The 21560-nt window shown below is 28.5% G+C and overlaps 3 protein-coding genes across 3 annotated transcripts in view; 1 reads left to right on the forward strand and 2 right to left on the reverse strand.

The window, feature by feature from the left end:
* LOC106793141 (ankyrin repeat domain-containing protein 13C) overlaps window positions 1-3184 on the reverse strand; it is a gene marked incomplete in the record, with an annotated part of 5123 nt that extends 1939 nt beyond the window's left edge. Inside the window, 10 exon segments of the mRNA XM_014759823.1 lie at window positions 417-817; window positions 897-1058; window positions 1150-1281; window positions 1353-1564; window positions 1679-1810; window positions 1887-1991; window positions 2093-2134; window positions 2283-2412; window positions 2496-2707; window positions 2780-3184. Coding sequence (XP_014615309.1) covers window positions 417-817; window positions 897-1058; window positions 1150-1281; window positions 1353-1564; window positions 1679-1810; window positions 1887-1991; window positions 2093-2134; window positions 2283-2412; window positions 2496-2525 — 1346 coding nt within the window.
* Window positions 3185-9521: 6337 nt separating this feature from the next.
* Window positions 9522-11899, reverse strand: LOC106793072 (protein lap1-like). The gene is made up of 4 exons (XM_014759683.1): window positions 11604-11899; window positions 10354-11363; window positions 9944-10029; window positions 9522-9861 (listed from the first exon to the last, which is right to left on the reverse strand). Exons 1-3 carry the CDS (start codon window positions 11695-11697, stop codon window positions 10003-10005), a joined length of 1131 nt encoding a protein of 376 aa, XP_014615169.1. The 5' UTR covers window positions 11698-11899; the 3' UTR covers window positions 9522-9861; window positions 9944-10002.
* A 2478-nt stretch (window positions 11900-14377) lies between these two features.
* On the forward strand, window positions 14378-21096 carry LOC106793071 (fatty acid synthase-like). The gene is made up of 16 exons (XM_014759682.1): window positions 14378-14607; window positions 14708-14958; window positions 15026-15257; window positions 15349-15776; window positions 15852-16145; window positions 16422-16638; window positions 16714-16874; window positions 16960-17277; window positions 17353-17658; window positions 17731-17951; window positions 18021-18301; window positions 18380-18769; window positions 18841-19624; window positions 19718-20675; window positions 20753-20974; window positions 21088-21096. Exons 1-16 carry the CDS (start codon window positions 14460-14462, stop codon window positions 21094-21096), a joined length of 5220 nt encoding a protein of 1739 aa, XP_014615168.1. The 5' UTR covers window positions 14378-14459.
* Window positions 21097-21560: the final 464 nt, after the last annotated feature.

The following is a 21560-nucleotide window of genomic DNA, read 5'->3' on the forward strand; positions in this document are numbered from 1 at the left end:
TCTCTCTCTCTCTCTCTCTCTCTCTCTCTCTCTCGCTCTCTCTCGCTCACTTGCTATCTTTAAAAATCTTTTCTGACAAACATATAAATCTACAGAATAAAATTTTATGTTCTTAAACAGAAATGTAGATTCAATTTATGACAGTTGAACATTATAGGTAACAATTGACAAACTTATGTTTGTATTTTAATACTCTTTTATAGATGATCTTGTGTGCGAAGGTTTGTACACGTTTATGTCTTTTGGAAATGGAGATTATCGAAAACCCATTTCTGGTAATATTACTCCTAGAGACATCCGCTTCAGTATAAAATCGCTTTAGGTCGAAGCCTCAGTCCGATTCATTGCTTTAAAGACGGTTTATATCGTCATCGCTTTTATATACCTTGACTATAGTATTTATAATAAGTTCTTACCTCATAGGATCTTTGAAATAATCCGATGGTACTTGAAACAACTCTGGATCAACGTCGTCACGAAAGGAAAACTCTTGAAACGTTATTTTAGCCGTAACAGTAGGTAAAATAGGTATATCGATTTTCACAGGAAAACCAGGAGGCAATTTCATCAGAACAAATTGTCTTAATTTGTTAAAATGTTTAAATGGTGCTACAACTTCCAGAACATTCAGTAGCATATCTACAGTCAGTGGAAAATCTGGACTCATAGCGACAGTTGCTTTGAAAGGCTTACTATTTTCTTTATAAACCATATTCCTTCCTAAAAGAGGACATTGTCCTGGAGGTTCAAGTATGTATTCTTCCCATGTAATATTTGACTCTGGAGGTGGATTTAACGATGCTCTTCTCATAGGAGGCTAAAACAAGTTTGGAAAACATTAGGAATATTATTTATTCTATATCATGTGAAAAGAAAAGAAAATCGAAATTATTTACATCGTCGTTTGCAAACCCTTGCGAATTTCCTTTCGTAAGGGATTCCATAATAGCTTTGTTCTTTTGCAAGTCTTCTTCGCTCAAATGTTCTCGCCTCTTTCTACTTTCTAATACCATACCATTAATTTGATAAAAATCAGCTGTAAAAGGTCCTACCATTTCCTAGAAAAAATATTTCGTTATAATTCACATGAAACTTATATTTCCATGTTTTTAATTAAAACGATCATTTATTATTATTACACTTAAATACCCTTTTATCTTCTCTAAAAATCCATCCAGTTTGAGCTCTTGTAAAAGTTATACCTTTGGTCGACATTTGAGTAGCCATTATATCGCTAGACATAAGAATGTCAACTTCATTTTCAATTTCAATCTCTGTCTCCTAAAAATAATAATGTTAATTTAGATTTTTAAAAAATTATATAGACGTACTAAAATAAAATTAAAACATACTTCGTATCTCAAACGCTGATAAAGTTTAGCCTTATTGTCAAGGATAGTCAAAGATTTGCCAGGTTTTTTATCTCCATTAAAAATAAACGATATGTCACCTCTTTCCCATCTCATATCATTAAAGTCTACAAGAGTAGTATCCATTCTAATTGACGCTCCACTTTTATATATCCTACATATATCTGATGGTAATACTCTTGATAGTAGAGGCACTGAAAGAATTCATTTATTATTATAGATTAAATAACAGCTTGAATAATATTGAAAATATTGAATTATTTGCAGTAATATAATATGTTGAATAATAGAATATGTTGTTGCTATACCCCAACTTTGAAAGTCCCACTTTAACTCCATATAAAAATCACCCATTTGATGTAAAGCAGCTATTAAGTTTGGCCTTCTTTCCTCCATTTGTTCTCTTGCTTGTTGTTTTAATTTTCTTACTAAAGATGATACTATAAGAAAGTACTATTACTTAGTTTGATATTAATAATATTGAATATAAAAAATGTTTATATTTATAAAACTCACTAGTTTGCCTGTCTCCGTAACTGATAGCTTCTGCCAAAGGACTCCATCCGGCTAAATTTTTAACCTTGACAGGTGCACCATGGGCGAGTAATAACAGAACACATTCTGTAACATCATTTATTCTTTGTGCATTCTACTTGAAAAGTAGTCTTATATTCATCTATTTGATATAGCCGATATTAATGACAAATTTCTCATCGTATTACCTTTTCTTCCTAACATTACAGCTAAGTGTAGAGGTGTATTTCCTAAAAGATACAATATACTTTATTTAAAACATACTTATTTACATGTACATGTATTCAAATTTAGATCATTACCTACTATTCTATATGCACGTATGCAGAACGTGTAAACTTTCAGAGTCAAAATAGTAATGAAATTATTGAGACTAACCTTGTTTATCTTTTTGACTGAGACTGTGAGTTCTGATTAATGAACTCAAAGTTTTAATGTCCCCTTGAAAGATACATTTGTGAAGCGGATACTGTTCACTTTCTGTGTTGTCAGCCATCGTAGTTTGTGTCTAAGATGATATTATAAATTAGCATTGAGATAAGATTTCTTATATTAAGTTTTGTTTTTTTTAAAAGATGATTGAAACGTAACTTTAAGGCAAATCATATTATCCAAAACCATAGATTAGTAGATATTATTTTCAAGGTTTTACAGAGGTAGCCTTCATGACTTATAAGCAAACACAGTTGTAATACATAGATACTTCTTTGCTTTGCCAAATCTTATTTTACATTATGTATTATTTTTAGTCCTTATTTAGATAACATGTACATATTGTGGTTTTCTTAATGACGCATCCTTTTCTGTGATTTACTCGGATTTAACCCCAATGGCAGAACATATTGTTTAATCAAAATGTTGAAATTAGTGCTTACCTTAATTAAAAGTCAGGCTATTACAGAAACTAATGTATCAGTATAGTGCGCAATATACATATTTCGTGAAATATCACTTAAATTCAATTGATTAATAATGACTCCTAATTATTGAATTTACATTTAATTTAGTTATCATGGTGTTATTATTACTATTATAACCAATAATAAAATGCACGTTTTCTCGGTATCATGTATTACGCAAAAAAATTGTCAATAATAGAGTTGCTAAGATAAGTATAAAGCATCATGAAATGGCTAATTTATCTTGACTAGGCCTATATTTCGACCCTTCGAACAATATATTTTTCTTAGTTAATTCTTCTGTTTATATTTGTATGAATACATCACAAAATATGATGGTAAACCAAACACGTCGGTGTAAAATTGATATAGAAACGGCCGCTAATTACATCGATTTACTTTCTATATCGATTCTTCTACTTGTTCGACTAATCGATTATTTTTATTATACGATACTTCGAGTATCGATATGTTAAAGCACCTTATAAGTACGCATATCCATACTTATTTTTAAATACATAATTAAATATTATCCTAAATAATACCCGATACACACATTAATACATATATATATATATATATATATATATATATATATATTTATGTAAATAAGCAAATTTTAACTTATGTGCTTATATAGATTCATGAAAATACTTTTCTATAAAATTATCTAAATATTACATTGTCTAATTAAATATAATCTTTGTGTGTGTTGCAACAAGAAATCAATATAAAAACTAAAATAATACAATTTTTTTATTTTTATTCTCAATTTGTTAATATCTATAGTAAATATTTTTCTGGAAGAAATATTCTTTTTCTTTATTTTATGATAAAATACTTAATTTTTAATCGTATACTTTTCATTATCTTTCGTATCGAAAAAAAATAGTTAAACGAAAAGTTTGAATCAAGTTCTAAATAATTTCGGTAGAGAACGCTAGTATAGCGATAATACGGGTTGAACATTCACGCATCTATTACATTTGTTACGTATGTATTACATTTATACAAAATCTTATTTCTGTTTAAAGCTATTGTAATATATTTCTCGTTAATCAGATAAATTATCAATATTATGTGGCATCTGTTTTGCCTTGTTGCTTTTCTGTTTTTCCTTTTCAAATGGTTTAAATAATTTTTCGGTGTCTCCCTCTTGCTTCATTTTTCTATAGAAAAATACATATATATATTAAAATAATAACATAATATATTACAATGAAATAATTTTAAATAGTATATAAAACTAATCATATTGCATATTTACCTGTACTTTCTTCTACGAGAACGCACTTTAATTATATAAAAAATAATATATCCTATTAATATTAATAGAGTTCCCATTAAACCTAGCATAATTGCCAATAAGACGATATTTAATTGAGACCAAAAATCATCGTCTTCGGGGTTTTCAATTGGATCGATTGTTAATGGATAACTGTTAATAAGATTATTAATAAGTTTCTATATACTTCATAAATTTAAATTATGTCATAAAAAAAGAATTTTTAAATGTATGTAAATTTAAACCACTTTTTATAAATCACTAGATTACATATAAATTATTTAATATTGTCTATTTTGATATCAAATATAACTAACGACGTTTCAGTTTCTTGTTCGCCTAATTTATCAAATGGTCGATCCATAATTCTGGCCATATCCATTCCAAGCTGTTTAAATGTAGATTTTCCTAGCCAATTAGCTAAATCATCACGACCCAATGTGCGGAGTCGATGAACCAAAGCTTCGTGACTTTGACCAAGACCTTCAGCCGGTGAACTGTTCCAATGAATAAGTTGTCTTATACACGGAATATCCTCATCCACTGTTCGTTCTGTCGATATAATTTGTTTTTACTTTTATTTCATTGTTTTCTATTTCTATTATACAATTGTATTATAAAAACATTATGTTATCCTTATATTTCTTAACTTTACATTTTTATCCAAATTATTTATTTATTGTAATAAAAATTCTTGGTTCGTTATTAATTGTGTAAATTTAATTTAGCATAAAACGTGCAACATTTTTTTTTAAAGAAATTCAAACATTGTGTTAGTAAAAAAAACATTTAATTGTCAAAGAGTTCGTTTATAGCAATTTTTAAGTCATCATTATGCTCTCGTATAAATGTCAATAAATTTTTTTTTTAATTAATTTATTTTACCTGCTGCCGCCAAATTCATTGGCAATTCATAAGACGTGTAATGAAGAGCAGCAATAAGACGCCGACATTCGAAGGGATCTAAACGTGCAGCGATATATTTCAATTGATTCAAATTAACATCGATCGTACAGAAAGTAACATACGGTAATGCAAAATGCACAAATAAGTACACGATTAAATGAAAAGTTGAGTTTTTCATTGATTGATTACAATTATGTATGCCTTAGATTACAAACAAAAAGTAAATGTTGATCGAAAACGAATCTTTTTTTAAAGATCGTCAGGTTTATAAATCAATGCCACTCAGTTTGGTCTCTTACACATAAAAATGTGTATAAGGTGATAAAAAGTTAAGTCAAGATTCAATGTTCTCAAAACTTTTATAAAAAATAAAAAAAAAAAACTTATTTAATATTTTTTCATTTTTAATTATTAATATTTATAATCGTGTATTTCAAAATTTATAAAATATTTGTTTATACTTTTACGAAAGCATAGATACATTCCAGGTTTCTTAGATTAACCTTCTAACTATTTTATTATCTTATATCATTAATTTATAAATTTTATCAACTATTAGTATTTATCTAACAATTATACAATAATTGATAAGGATTTGATATCATTTTCTTCCTTATAAATTGTTGAAATAATAAAATCAACAGTTAATTTTTATCATCGTTTGTGCTTCTTTCGAGTTTTCTTTTTTTTTTTTTTAAAACATTTGCAACATGTAGTTGATGATGGTTTTGCTTGAACGCTGGAAGTTGTTGTCATAACATGTTGCGGTGCAGGATAAGTTACATCTTCAATTGTTGGCTTGGTTTCTATTTTCTGCAGCTTTCTTAGACTCGTTGCACCCCTTTTCAATTCTCCTTTACCTTTTTCAAGATCCACCGGCAATAATCCTCTAATTAATATGAAATTTAAATATAAAATATGTATATTTGTAAAATTTAATCTGTTCGAATATTTTCGAGAATTATATATATATATATATATTCTCTTATATCATAAACTTTAATATATCTGTTAGATAGATTTAAATAAGAATTTTTGTTCTATTACTTTTGCCTATCTTTTGTCTTTTTTCCTACTAGCCTATGTACTAAGGCCATTAACTTGTTTCTTAAATACAATGTACAACAGCAAGTTAGAATTATCACTACGATGACGACAATACCAGCAGTTTGAAGTGACATTTTATAGGAAGAAATTCCTAAAAATACACATTATCATTTTTCAAATTTCCACATAAGAAAAATCTATGTACCCTTACCTTCTTGCAATTGCGTTTTATTTAAAAACGGAACAAATTTATCTAAATCCATCCTGTTTTCTCTTTTAAAATCTTTATTACTCTTGTTCCTTGAAATAGTTGTAATATTTTCGCCGTAATAATCTCTAAATGTAAAAATGTAATATTATGACAATTGTAGATAAAGCAAAGTACTTGTTTGATTCGTTATATAGTATTCCGAATCTTTATTAATTTAAAATAAAAATGAAATCATTTAAATAATTATATCGAATGATATCAAAAATCATGATACCATTAAGAAAAAAATAAGTAATGTCTACAACCCACCCGAGTATATCATAAAGTATACTTTTATAATTTTACGTTATATTATTTTCGTTTTATAAATAAATGCATTTCATACACACCGAGTCGACGATTTTTGAACAGCTTTGCTGGACGTTGACGAAAAGAAGATTTCGGTGCTGCTTAATTGTAATAAATTATTTAATTTTGCTTGCAAATTTTGGTACTTTTTTAATTCATTCATTTTGAATAAAGAAACAAAATCTTGCCGATCTTCTTCTCCATCTAAAGGATCTAAAAAGAGATTATTGATAATTTGTATGATTATATTTTATCTTAAACAAATGTATACATACGTGATATAATAATTTGTGATTAACTATTTATTTTAATCGGAATAAAAACAACAAATACACTGTAACAATTCTTTTTTTTTTAATATTTTTTTTTAATTTACTAACTTAACCTTTCTTCTCAGCACTAAATATAAATATTCTCACAATTTATTTTCACAGATGTGTTTGGGGATATACATATAAAAACCAATGAAAAAATTTAAATTACGTATCGATACCATTCGCAATTCCTAAATTATTGAATGTCAAAATATTCATTAACCGTGAAGATATTACCTATCGAATGTTTATTTTTTTCGTAATAATAAAAGGATAATGCTCGATGGTAAAAAAATTTTGACTTTTTAAAATATTTTTCTACTATGCGATTTGTACGTAACATTTATATTGTAATAATTATTTTCATAACAGTAAGTTACATATTGATTTTCTATTTTTACTTACGCCTCTATTAAATAATTTTTTGTCTCCACATCCTTTTTCTGAATTGATTTTTATAATATAATATAGGTTATGACTTTTTATATTATTAAATGCAAAAATTAAGTAAATTAAAATGCATTTATATATAGTGAGCCAAAAGAGTATTCGTACCCGCTTCTACTGTAAATTTAAAAAATTATATATATATTTTATTATTTTGATTACTATTTTATTACTGTTTTATTACACTACTTTATTACTTTTTTATTTTATTACTTAAAAATTATATATATAATATTTTATTAGAAATATGATTTGTTTAATGCAATTATGGAGGAAGAAAGTTTCAATCAAAAGGAACTCGAATATTTATCGTTGAGACTAAATCCCTTAGAATGTCTTCAATTAATAAAAATAATGAACGCCTCGATGAAATATATTCCTGATATACAGACAACAAGGATCCTACGAGAATATTCTTACAACGATGGAATTACTAATCGGGATTGTTTAATTGAACTTGAAAATTGGAACCATAATTACCTAGGTGCTAATACGGTAAAACAGAGTTCATGTAACATTGAGGTCTTTTCTTTCAGTAACCGTATGTCGATTATTTTATTTATTAATATATACCAGTGCTTAAAAAAAAATCATCTCTTGAAAATTCATATAATTGTTAAAAACAATAGCAGTTAATAATATGTGTATGTTACAAAACCAAAGGAGAAGAAAATTCTAATATTCGCGAGACGATGGATCTGACTTTGAGAATGTTAGGAAGGCCTGATCTAGCAAAATATATAACAAGAAGTAGAAATATCAAATCTTTCAATGCTATCATCAAAGGACAAACTCATTTAATTTCAAAACGAAATTCATATAAGAGTTTGGAGAAAACATCTTTTGATAATGAGAAAGAAAAGAATGAAAGAATGGAAGAAAATTGCACGAATGAAATTCATGAAAATCAACACAACGTGTCTCCGATCGATGAAAAAAAGACATCGTATGTTAATTTAAATTGTATCGTTCATAGTTACACACTTATCATTTAATTATTTTTATATACATATACTATTTTATAGTCAAGAAAAACAGGCCAATGAAATGACTGAAAATAAACAAGTAATTGATACGAACGGAAGTTCAACAAATATGCGATGGTTGAATCTTTTTCTTCTTCTTGGTTTTTTTTTCGTTGTTACATGCATCATATTACTTTGCATAACTCGTAAATGGAAACGTGCAAAATTGATGAACGGAAGATCGATGTAATTATTAAAATAATTTAAATTCTTAACAATGGTGTCATCTATAAAATGAAAATGAAAATATGATATATTTGTAAATCTTTTTTTTTAATTCAGTCATCTCGAAGAAAAAGGAAAATCGAATGGTTGCACATGCAATTGCTCGGATGTGGATATTGAAAGTGGATCGTTAGATCATTATTCTCCGAAATATCACAGAGGTCGGAAAAATGATCAAGATAAATCTCGAATACTCTTAAAGAAAAAAAAGAAAGAAAAAACGAAAGATAGGAATTATTTTGATTCATGTATTAAGACAAGTTCGAAAGTTAAGGAAAAAAGGAAAAAGCATAAACGCAAAAGAAAATCCGTAAAAATGAAAAATTTCGACGAAGGAAAAGTAAACGAAATTAAATTTTTAGTATGATTACATAACTCCCGTATGTTCATTTATTATATTAAATTTTGTATTTCTTTAATATGTTTTCATTTTATATTTGCAGTTAGACCGAAAAAGAACTCGTTCAAGTACGATGCGTGATTACAAGAATTATCCAATTTGCGATTGTTGCAAATGCACGGCTGATTACAAATGACAACATGTTCAAAGTATAATGTTTAAAAGTTGAACGAAAGCAAAAATCAAAAGGCACTTTTTAGTAGAGAGATAACGATTTGTAAATGTTGGATTGTTACATAAAACAAATATCTAAACGTGGCATTTAATATATTCAAACTATCGAATTAATTTCACACCAAGGAAAGGTATTATTAGATTTTTAAGTAAATTATATATATATATATATATATATACACACATTCATAAGCATATAACATTATATCTCGTAAATGTATGCAAATAAGAAAATCATTTGAAAACATAATTTTCGTTGACTTTATTATATTTTTCAGTATCAATTTTTTTCGCACACAATGATAGGAGTAAAAAAAATATATATCTAAGATTTTCATATTTAATTAATCACAGTTTTCATGTAAAGTAATACTTACATCTAAATAAGTGTATAGTAACAGAACACGAATATTTAATATTTTATTTACTATATATCTCTTATATATAATATTATTTATAAATATTTATATAAATATTTATATATAATCTCATGCATCGTCAAATTGACCCGTTTCAAATTCAGTCTCCAAAGATAAAATACCATTATCTATCATCTGTTGAACATGCTTTAAAATTGGCTTTGCGTGGAAATCTGCTGGACAAAAATATTCCCTTAAAGTTTTTCTTTTATAAGCAACGAGTGGAGAACATCGTATCAATTTTGGTTTCCAACATTCTGTTAAAATAATACATTATGTAACATACTTTTTACAGTACAGTAATGAGATAAAAAGATATATAAAAAGATATCAATTTACCATTTGGATCGAATTCTTCTGCTGAATCATCTGATTCATCCCAATTTTCTTTAAGACATTCAAAAGAAGTCTGTACTTCTGATAATCTAAAAATTAACCAAAGATTTTAATTACCTAATAAAACCATTAAATAACGTTCAATAGAAAACAAAAGTGATATATACTTATCATCATTAGTATCACATGTGCATAATGAGTCAAATTTATTGTCATCATCATACACAGTTTCTTTCTTTAAACCAACTACTCTAAATTTTTCATTCCAATATTCTAATAATGCAACTCTTAAATGTTCATAATTATATGCTATCTTAAAATTTAATTTATTAATATAAAAAATTAGATTTTTTTTTAATTATTATTTATTGTTTTTAATTTTCTAAATAGAAATACTTTTCCAATTATCTTACCGGTAAATCATTAGTCAACAAATAGTTTTGTTCGAGATCTATTCCTTGTAAAGTAGTCATGTTAATAATAGAATTTGTTTCTATAAACAATTCATTATTATAAAGGTCCAAAAATTGTAAATTATTTAAATGTATTATAGAACTTGGTAAACTAGATAATGCATTATTATTAGCCTTTAATATTTTAAGCGAAGCCAATTGACCGAGAGAATCAGGCAAACTAACTAATAAATTATCATTCATTATCAAATTTTGTAAATTGTGCAATTCACATATTTCATTAGGTAACCAAGTGATATAATTATAACTAATATCAATTGTTACCAAAGCCAGAAATTCATTTATGCATTTTGGTATTTTGGCAATATTTGTTTTACGAATATTTATTTTCTTCAGGCTAGATTTAGTATTTATATCCTGAATTGGTAAAAAACGAAAAAGATTTATTTTTGCTGTTAATGCATCATTTCCAATGTTCAAGCTTTCAGGTGACTCTAACCTTTTAAAAATTTGACTCAAAAGTTGTTCAGTCAATTTACATTCTATCATTGACAATTTTGTAATATTTGAAATTGGTATTTTCTTGCTTGAAAAATAAAAGTTTTTAAATACCGTATGATCTAAGAATACTTCTTCTAATTGATTATATTTCTTATTAAATATCCAATTGGGAAACAACGAACAAATATCATTGTTTCTTGCATAAAATCTTTTAATATTTGTACTGTACAATGGAATATCCAACATGATATGATTATTTTGTGATAAAACTAACATTTCCAAACTGGACATTCCCGTTTTAATGCAATTAGGAATACATGTAAAATTGTTATTTGCTAGAGAAAGATATTTTAATCTATTCAATATTTTGTATGTGCATGGAATGTCTGTTAATTTGTTGAAACTTAAATCTAAATCTTCAAGATTTAATAAATTTCCAATATTTTCTGGCACTTCTTTTAAGTTGTTATTATATACCTTTAAAGATATTAGTTCTTTCAGATCTCCGACTACATTTGGTAAGCATGAAAGTTCATTATTATTAAGAATAAGATGTTGTAGATTTTTTAATAGACATAAATATTTGGGAAGTTCTGTTAAATAACAATTAGTTAAATCTAATTTAATCAGATTAGTAAATTTGTTCTGTAGAAATTCTTTTTTTAAATTACGTGAATCTTGTATATGAAGCACACTTTTAGAATTTGGTGAATCTTCGTTATAATTGTTCATCAATATGGAGTTCATACCAGATGATTCCATAAGACTGCGCTGACAGTGATTTATTGTGTTCTCTGCTTGTTCTTTATACACTAGTATTGTTGTAAGATTTTGTTCTTCCATTTGTTTTTATAAAAATATATTCAATCAGGAACAATGACTCCAATCCAGTTAATTCTTTTTTATATACTTTTTATAGTCGTTATTTGATATAAATATTAATTTCTAAATTTCTTGTACAACAGCCCTGCATAAGATCTATCTACTTCTTTTCTTATAATAGGTACATAGAAATATTTCATGATTTTCGATTATCCAAAACTAAGGCACATCCTAACTGCCAAACTCTACCGCTCGATGGCAGCATTTTACTAAGATCGTTTAGCGCAAAATTTAAAATAGTGTTTATAGAAAATTTGAAATACAACTGATTTAAATAATTCTCTTTACAATTAATTATTTATAAAATAAAAAATTATTTAACACAGAGTTAAAAAAATCCTATTGAGAATATATTAAGTAGAATCTAAAGTGTTAATTTAAAAAAAAAAATATATGATAGAGTAAGCTACGTAATATGTCATATATGTTTCAAATGGGCTTTCGAATGGGTGAATGTGTGAACTCGAATACAAAAATAATCGAACTGCATAATTACATAGTAATAAATATTAAAAAATATAAATAAATATTTTTTATAATAATAAATATACAATAATAATAATAATTTATTAATATAACTCATCTTTGTTCTCTCTTAGCTCTAATATTGTAATTTTTATTATGTTCAATATATCGCAATATATTTGCAAACGATTTGGTACTCTGGGCTAAGCTTGAGAAAAACGAATTCCCATTGCATAACTAAACTTAATGCATACATAGATCTAAATATAAGCAATATAATTTTATTTCGCATAATAAATACGTTGCTTCGTACATGTAATGTTATATTTAATTATCTAGGTTATGTAGAGACTTCAATACTATTATGAAATTACAAATGACTAAAACCACTGTTGAAGAAATAAATATGGCCATTAAATAATGATACGACTTATAATTATTGTTGATATTTTTACTAATCGTAATTATATATACACATGAATATTAATGAAGATATTTATCATACTTTATATGATAAAGTTTATACATCGTTGTCTAATTTTCAGTACAATATTTAATTAATTTCATATTTCTTAAAAACTAAACTTTTTTTTCTTTAATCGATTATAATTGTATTCATATTGTAGCGTTGTAATATTACGTCTTCATTAAATATTATCTGACTCTCATTGTCGAGCAGCATTCGTTCATCGAAATAGTAAATATATGAAATTGGATAAATTATAATAATATTATTCTTACAAATATTTATACTTCATTACTTAATTAAAACAAAAATATGTATATAGGCTGTTAGAGGTTTTTTCGTACAAACGTTGTAACATATTATACGTTCAAAAATAAGAAAAAAATTGTGAAACTATCTAAATATGCTGTTCAAAATGTTATGACACTGTTGTAGTATGCTATTTCTGAAATGGCCAAACTCTTGTCGATTTTTATTTATTTCTACAACTGCATCTCTAATTCGTTAAAAATCATTTTTAAGATTTCTATCATATAATTTTCAATTATTAAACAAAAAGAACACTAGTGTTTTATCAAAATGTTTGGTTGTAGGTAGATGGTTGTCCAAGACATTGCGCAAACACAATGAAAAATTACAATTAGTTAAATGAAGATCTAAGATGTATTAGGCAAGGCAAAACAATAATTTGACCTTTTTCACTTGACCTGACTCGATAATGATCAACAACAGAGCAGCAATATCAATCAATTAATGTCAAGAACGATAAACGTTTTGAAACTGATAATGAATATTAATTAACCCTGGGAGTGACGATGTCAATCAGTAAATACATAAATTTATTCGAGCAAATGCGTATAATAAACAAGTCGATTATTGCTGCTATTATTTTTATTCTGTATTTTTGTTATAACTTTTTAATAAAACTCTATGTGACTTATGTTTACATAACATTTTTTCTTATTTAATTTCATAGAATATACTAAAAAGGTTTGAAATTTAAAATCTGAGACAGATCCTCCCGTATTCTAAACACATCAGACTAACTTTGAATTAAAATGCATTGATAGAACACATCTTGAAAAAATACTAAAATATTTGCTAACAAAGAAACGCATCTAGTCAACATGGATTATTTGTTCTTCTTCCTTCATTATTTCAATCTACACAATCCGAACTTAAACCGAAGAAAGAATTTTTTGTGGATATGTTACATCTATTGGAACAAATGAGATTACCCTTTTTCTTAGTCATGCACTTTAATCATTTTATTCTCAAGTCAAATTTTTCGTAGTATATAAATATACCTAGGAGCTCTTAATATATTAAATTTTTCTATATTCTTACGCAAGAATTACAAAATAACGAATATTCGTTTAAGTATTCTATTACATTGTTAACAGGAAACAGAATCTTAAATTTTCCTAAACTATTAGGTAATAAACAGATTGTGTCTAGTCACGCTCAAATGCGAACGTCATATATTTGTATTTTATTACTACGTTTAACTCGCTTGGTTATTTTCCATACATAAAAACATGAAATTCAAAACATTGCGGAAGAAGCGTGTTTCCTCCCGAACGTTTCGTAACGATGAGTTTACGAAATATTTATTAAATTATAAAATATTATACTCACAAATAGCTGAATATCCCACCTTTCTTGAATCGATGCGAAAGTATAAAACGGCACTTGAAAAATAAATTTTACAATGCGATTGGGTTGAGATTAGACCGTACTTGTACTTCTGCTGTTTTATTTTTTTACTTTCTAAGTAATTCCATTAATCAATATGGTTGTAGAAAATTTGCATGACGATGTAATTGTGATTTCTGGTATCTCTGGAAAATTTCCTAATAGTAATAATGTCGATGAACTCATGGAAAATCTTATTAATGGTGTCGATTGTACAACGGAAAATCACACGAGATGGCCCGAAGGTAAGAATATATATATATATATATATATATTATAATTGGTGAATTTAATTGTACTTAAGAAAATGTTACAAACTGTGTATTGTCGAATGAATTTTTCTAGAATACAAACAAGTAACTCGCCGTATGGGAACAATGACAGAAATCGACAAGTTGGATCACATTTTCTTTGGCATTAGCACGAGACTCGCACATTCGATGGATCCAGTAACCAGATTGTTAACAACGTCAGTTTTTGAAGCGGTCGCTGATGCCGGATTTAATCCTTCAGAACTACGTAATACCAAAATTGGAGTGTTTGCATCATTGTCTTACCAAGAATCAGACAAAAGTATTCTTTATGAAAAATACGAGGTTAGTAAATTAAACTCATATTCCCGATTAGATAGTAATAATTGAAAATTAATGTTCATCGTTATAGCCACATGGTTTAGGAATGCTGGGATCCGCTCGTACAATGGCAGCAAATCGAATATCCTTTACTTTGGATATGTTAGGTCCAAGCTGTACCATTCAATCAGAATGCACCGGAAGTGCAACAGCCTTGAAAAAAGCATTCGAATCTTTAAAATGTGGTGAATGCGAAGCTGCAATCGTTGATGCTGGAATTCTTGCTTTATATCCGAACATCTCTTATCAGTTCAAACAATTAGGTAAACAACGTAATAAATATTTATAAACAAATAAAATATACTAAATAAGATATTGAGAACTAAAAAAAATTGGAGATAAATCAATTTTTAGGATTATTATCACCAGACGGAATAAACAGATCGTTTGATGCAAAGGCTTCGGGATTCTCGCGCAGCGAATCAATTGGTGTGCTCTTTTTGCAAAAAGCCAAAAATGCGAAGCGTATTTACGCAGAGATTAGTGCTATAAATGTGGAATATGGCGAATATATACTTGATAACTGTATGATGCTCAGTTCTGCAGAGTTCCAAGCGCAGATAATGAAAAAGACTTTAAAAGAATGTAACTTAAAACCGAGCGACGTTACTTATATCGAGGCCGATGGTACGGCAGTGAAGAGAATAGATCGCGAAGAACTAAAAGCGATCGATATTGTTTACGGACAGGATCGAAGCCCTTCTAATCCCCTCCTAATTGGATCGGTCAAATCAAACATTGGTCATACAAGTTGTACTAATACAATAAATTCAATTATAAAGGTAAATATTTTCTCAAAATATTTCAATTATTCCATCGATTAGTAATTACGCATAAAATTAACGTCGAATTTCTAGGTAATCATGGCTATGGAGAAAGACATTATACCTCCAAATCTTCATTACGATGAACCTCCGGAAGATGCTAAATGTCTTCAAGACGGACGCGTAAAAGTTGTAACGAAACCAACACATTGGACAGAAGGTTACGCGGCCGTGAATACTACCTCTATCAACGGTGTCTTTTCCCACATTATCTTAAAACGTCATTCGAAAAATAAGAAGAAGGAAAAGCTGCCAACGCAAGATTTCCCTCGACTTTTTACATGCTCTGCTCGAAATAAAGAAATGTTATCATTGATCTTTAATTCTGTAAGTATAGTTGTGTAAATGTACATTACGTTGTTTTACTTTTTTTTTTTGCGGGTTCGAGTCATTTCCCTACGAACAATTTCTCCTACCTATTCAATACTATCAAAGAGATCATATTTTATTACCAACTCTCTCAAGTCAATATCATACGATTTTTTATATGACGGAAACTAGAAATCCAACGTGGCTATGTCGTTAATTGATTGTTACAAGAATACATATATTAATCGATACGATTTAAAAGTTAAATATTATTCATGAATACTTTACGTTTAGTTAAAAACAAACAATGCCGACGTGGAATTAATGCAGTTAATCAACGATATTATGATGAAACCATTAAATAACTCTCTATATCGTGGATACATATTATTGCCATCGACAGAAGTAACGGGATCAGAAAAAATTTTGGAAGAAATTACACCTGTTGACGAAACATCTAAAAATTTATGGTTTGTTTTTTCGGGGATGGGCTCACAATGGACTGGAATGGGTATTCAAAATATTAAAATTAAATAATTAAACGGATATTTTATGGAAAAAAATTCGATATGCAATTGTTTTTTAGGTCAATCTCTAATGAAAATACCAATCTTTGCCCAAGCAATACAAAAATGTGACGAAGTATTAAAACCTCGAGGTTATGATATTATGCATATTATATGTGACAATGATCCAACTATATACGACAATATTATAAACAGTTTTCTGGGAATAGCAGCTATACAAGTAATGAAATGTCTGATATTTTCCCGCTAACAGTGTTTATTCTTTCTCTTTCCCGAATAAACGATTTTGTACAATTGGTATGTAGATTGGTCTGGTGGATATTTTATACGCAGTTGGAGTAAAACCGCAGTACATGATCGGACATTCTGTTGGTGAGCTGGGTTGTTCATACGCCGATGGTTGCTTCACGCGGGAGGAAATGATTTTATGCGCTCTCTCTCGAGGTTTGGCTTCGGAAGAAACTGAATTGATACACGGAGCGATGGCTGCAGTAGCTCTTGGTTATCAACAAATTAGACATATTCTTCCCGAAGACATTGATGTTGCTTGTCACAATGGACCGCAAAGTTCTACTATAAGTGGACCTTCCGAATCTGTCAAAACTTTTGTCAAACAGTTGCAGGTAAAGTTTAAATGATTTTCCAATAAACAAATCGTTATAATAAAGTTTTTAATATAACATTAATTTTTTTTTTAGAGTAAAGGAATATTTGCTAAAACCGTACAAACCGGTAATAAGGCGTATCATAGTCGTTACATTTCCTCAGTGGGTCCAAAGATGTTGAATTACTTAAAGAAAATCATATCTCAACCAAAAAAACGCAGTAAACGCTGGATATGCACATCTCTTCCGAAAGACGAATGGTATTTACCGAAAGCTCGTTATTCTTCGCCGGAATATCATACGAATAATCTCGTTTCTCCCGTATTATTCGAAGAAGTATTATGCATGATATCGAAAAACGCTATAACCGTTGAAATTTCTCCACACGGACTTCTACAGGTTCATATATTAGAAAAAATATTCTAACTAAAGTTAATTATATTGCATAACTAATTACTTTGTATTCCTCAGGCTATTCTTGCACAATCATTGAACAGCCATATCATTAATTTATCATTAACAAAACGAGGCCATAAGGACAATGCAATTTTACTTCTATCCACACTAGGAAAGCTTTATAATCTTGGAATTCCTCTACAAGTTGGGAATCTTTATCCGCAAGTTTCATACCCCGTATGTAAAGGTACCCCGTCGATTTCTTCGCTAATGCGGTGGGAACATAGTATTGATTGGTAAGTATGCTAGTTACTTTTACTTCCAGTATGCATAAAACATTAATGCTTCCCGTTTATTTACCATAGGAATGTGAACTACTACGAGGATTCGGGAGAAGTAAAATCTTTAGAAAAAACATTTATTTTAGACTTGAGATTAAATGAATATAAATTTTTACGCGATTTTAAAATTGGTGAAGATATCATAATACCTTACACTCTTTATTTATGGCTTGTTCAAGATGTTTATTTGCATCGAAGAAAGACAGAATCTCATTTTCTCATATTTGAGGACATTATAATTCATAATTTATTATTAAAATTACCAAAAAGTGGTAAACTTCATTTGACAATTATTATTATGAAAGGTAGGTAATTATAGGAAAGATATTTCATATACATTTTTCTGCAATATTAATAAATTTATAAACTCCGCTCATTATTAGCGTCAGGACAATTTGAAGTAATGATGAATAATAAGACTATCGTAGCTACTGGAACTATATACTTTACAAGTCACTACACAAAACAATATTCATTGTTAGACAAAAACTTTTTTAAAGAAGAAAGTGAAATATTAACGAAGGAAGATTTTTATGCGAATCTACTTATTCGTGGTTATAAGTATGGAGAATCTTATAAATTCGTCAATGGAGTATCTTTAACTTCTTTAAGTGGACAACTAAAGTGGAAAAACAATTGGAGATCTATGATGGAAGGATTGTTTCAAGTACTAATTTTTAATACTAATAATAAACGGATACAAATGCCTAATAAGATACAAAAGATCGTAATTAACTTGAAACAATTGGAAGAAGAGTTGAGGGATGGAAATGGTAAAAGGGGTTGAAATCTATATTTGATTTGTTGATATCCCATATAGACATAACAGGAAATTATTTTTTAGTGTTACCGATGGAATACCAAACACAGATCAACTTAATAACTTGCACAGGTATCGAAGTAAGCGGTATGCAACTTAAAGAAATAGTAACTAAAGACACAAGCATTGAGTTATTAGCGGATGAAGCTCGATTTATTCCGAATGTAAATGAAACGGAGATGAATATAGATAACGCTTTACACGTTGTACTAGGAATAATATCCGAAAATATTAGCGAAAATGCTACAGAGAGAATGATTATAATAAAAGATTCAGGATACGATCATAATAATATTTTCGAGTGTCTCGATAACCTTTCGAAAATGACGAAGTTTAAGTTTGAATTAAAATGCATTGATAAAACACATTTTGAGAAAATACACGATGAAAATTTTACTTTGATGATTATCGAGTATTATTTATTTAAAGATATAAGTCATATCATTGCTAATATCAGTAAAGAATCATTTCTATTGACTGTTATAAAAATGGAAGATGAAGATAATGCGATTGCTATGTTGAAAAGTACAGGATTATTCGTCCTTTTGAAGATAAAAATAACTCTTCATCGTACTGCCTTACTTCTAAAAAAGGAAGAAGATTTGAAACAAGCAATTGTCGTTAAAAATAAAAAAAATTGTATCGATCAGTTAAAAACTTGTTTACGACAATCGAAATATGGCAATGTTATATTTTTGGTCAACACTACCGTCGAAAATAATATATTTGAAACACTTCGAGATTTAAAACAAGAGCCGGAGTATAAGAAACTTCGCATTTTCGATTTACAAGACGCAAAGGCACCGAAGTTTTCACTTGAAAATAAATTCTATGAAAATCAAATAAAATTAAATTTTCATCAAAACGTGTTATCGCCAAACGGAGTATGGGGCACATACAGATGGATGCCATTGACAGAGAAATCTACATTTTCTTCGCGCTGGCGAGGAAAAATTGAACAATCAGGTACAATAACCTGGATGGAAGAATTACCATTAACTAAAGAGCCAAATAAAAGCATCGTAAAAGTAGAGTGTGCTGCATTCGATCTAAATGTTTACGAGTACTTGTTACAAAATGAGATTAGCTTAGAATCACACATATCAATTGTAGAATATTCAGGAACAGATGAAAATGGTCKTAGAGTAATGGGACTTGTTGACAATTTCACTATAAGTAATGAGATTATTCCCGACCCAGAATTCACTTGGATTATTCCAGACAATCTGAACTTCGAAGATGCTGCAACAATTCCTCAAGCTTATTTAGCAGCTTTCTGCATTTTACATTCGAATACTTTTAGGTTTAAATACATAAAAACTGTTCTGGTACATTTTGGTGCTAGTGACGTAGGACAAGCTCTCATAAATTTATCTTTGTCGTATAATTTTGATGTTTATACTACTTATGAAACGGAAGCTGAAAAACAGATCATCGAGTTGATACGACCACGTTTACCACAGTCACATATTATTAATGTTAAATACTATAAAATTGATATTCTAAATATTACGAAGAACAAAGGCTTGGACTTCGTTGTTGCCAACTATTCCATCTTAAACGATATTGAATCTTCTTTGGACATTGTTAAAGATTTCAAACATATGTCAATGTTCTACGATTGTAAAAAGCCTAATTACAATCCTTTACCAATATATAATTTTATTAGGCATTTAAGTTTGTATAGTTTCTGTTTACAAGACCTTTTTAAGTTGTCACCGAAAATGAAAAGAGAATCAGCGAGCATGATGAGAACAGCTCTACAGGCGGGTAATTTAAAACCGATAATATCGCGAAGACTTTATCTTCAAGGAACTGTAGAAGAAAGAAACAAAGAAGTTTGCGAACGTTTTGGAAAAGTAAGTGATTTTCGTATAGAATTTATTATCTTAGGTAGTTATACAATCAATGTATAAATGAAATATGTTTATTTTAGGTACTCATTAACCCACTCAAACAGATCAAATCTATCCAAGTTGTTCCTCATTTGTGCTTTGATAAGAACAAGTGTTACTTCATCGTCGAAGGCTTAGACATCTTTGGTATGCAATTGATGAAATGGATGATCGATGAAGGTGTTACCAAGCTATTTGTAGTTTCTAAAATGACATCCAAGAAGAAAGAAATCTTTTATTTAAAGAAATTATGTGAACGTGAAGTAAAGATTACCATACGAGTTGGAGTTGACCTAACGAACGCGACAACGGTGCATAAATTATTAAAGGAAGCCTCCTCTGTAGGTCAACTCGGTGCTATTTTTGATTTTCATAGAACAAGTAAAGAATTTGCGTCGTCTTTATTAATTACAACCACGATCACTCAAATACTTGACCAAGAATCTAGAAAACTCTGTCCGTTACTCGAACATTTTGTCGTTTTTTCGTTTTACGATGAAAACGAGCCCCTTTCGAGGTTTTCTGTTGTGAAAACTATTTGCGAACAAAGAAAAACATTTGATCAACATGGATTATTTGTTCTTCTTCCTTCATTATTTCAAACTACACGATCCGAACCTAAACCGAAGAAAGAATTTTTTGTGGAAATGTCACATCTCTTGCAACGAATGAGAGTTTTATTGAAAGAAAATTCTTCTACAATTTTTTTGTATCATAAGATTTTAAAGGAACATACTAGTGAACATGCTATTGAAGACCTGGTGAGATATTATATTTTTTCTACATTATTTTAGAAAATTGTTACTATTATTATTTTAAATAGAAAATTGTTTACTAATTACTATTTTT

This window comes from Polistes canadensis, unplaced genomic scaffold, assembly GCF_001313835.1.
Source record: "Polistes canadensis isolate GaletaPanama2010 unplaced genomic scaffold, ASM131383v1 scaffold_11, whole genome shotgun sequence".
Lineage (NCBI taxonomy): Eukaryota > Metazoa > Arthropoda > Insecta > Hymenoptera > Vespidae > Polistes > Polistes canadensis.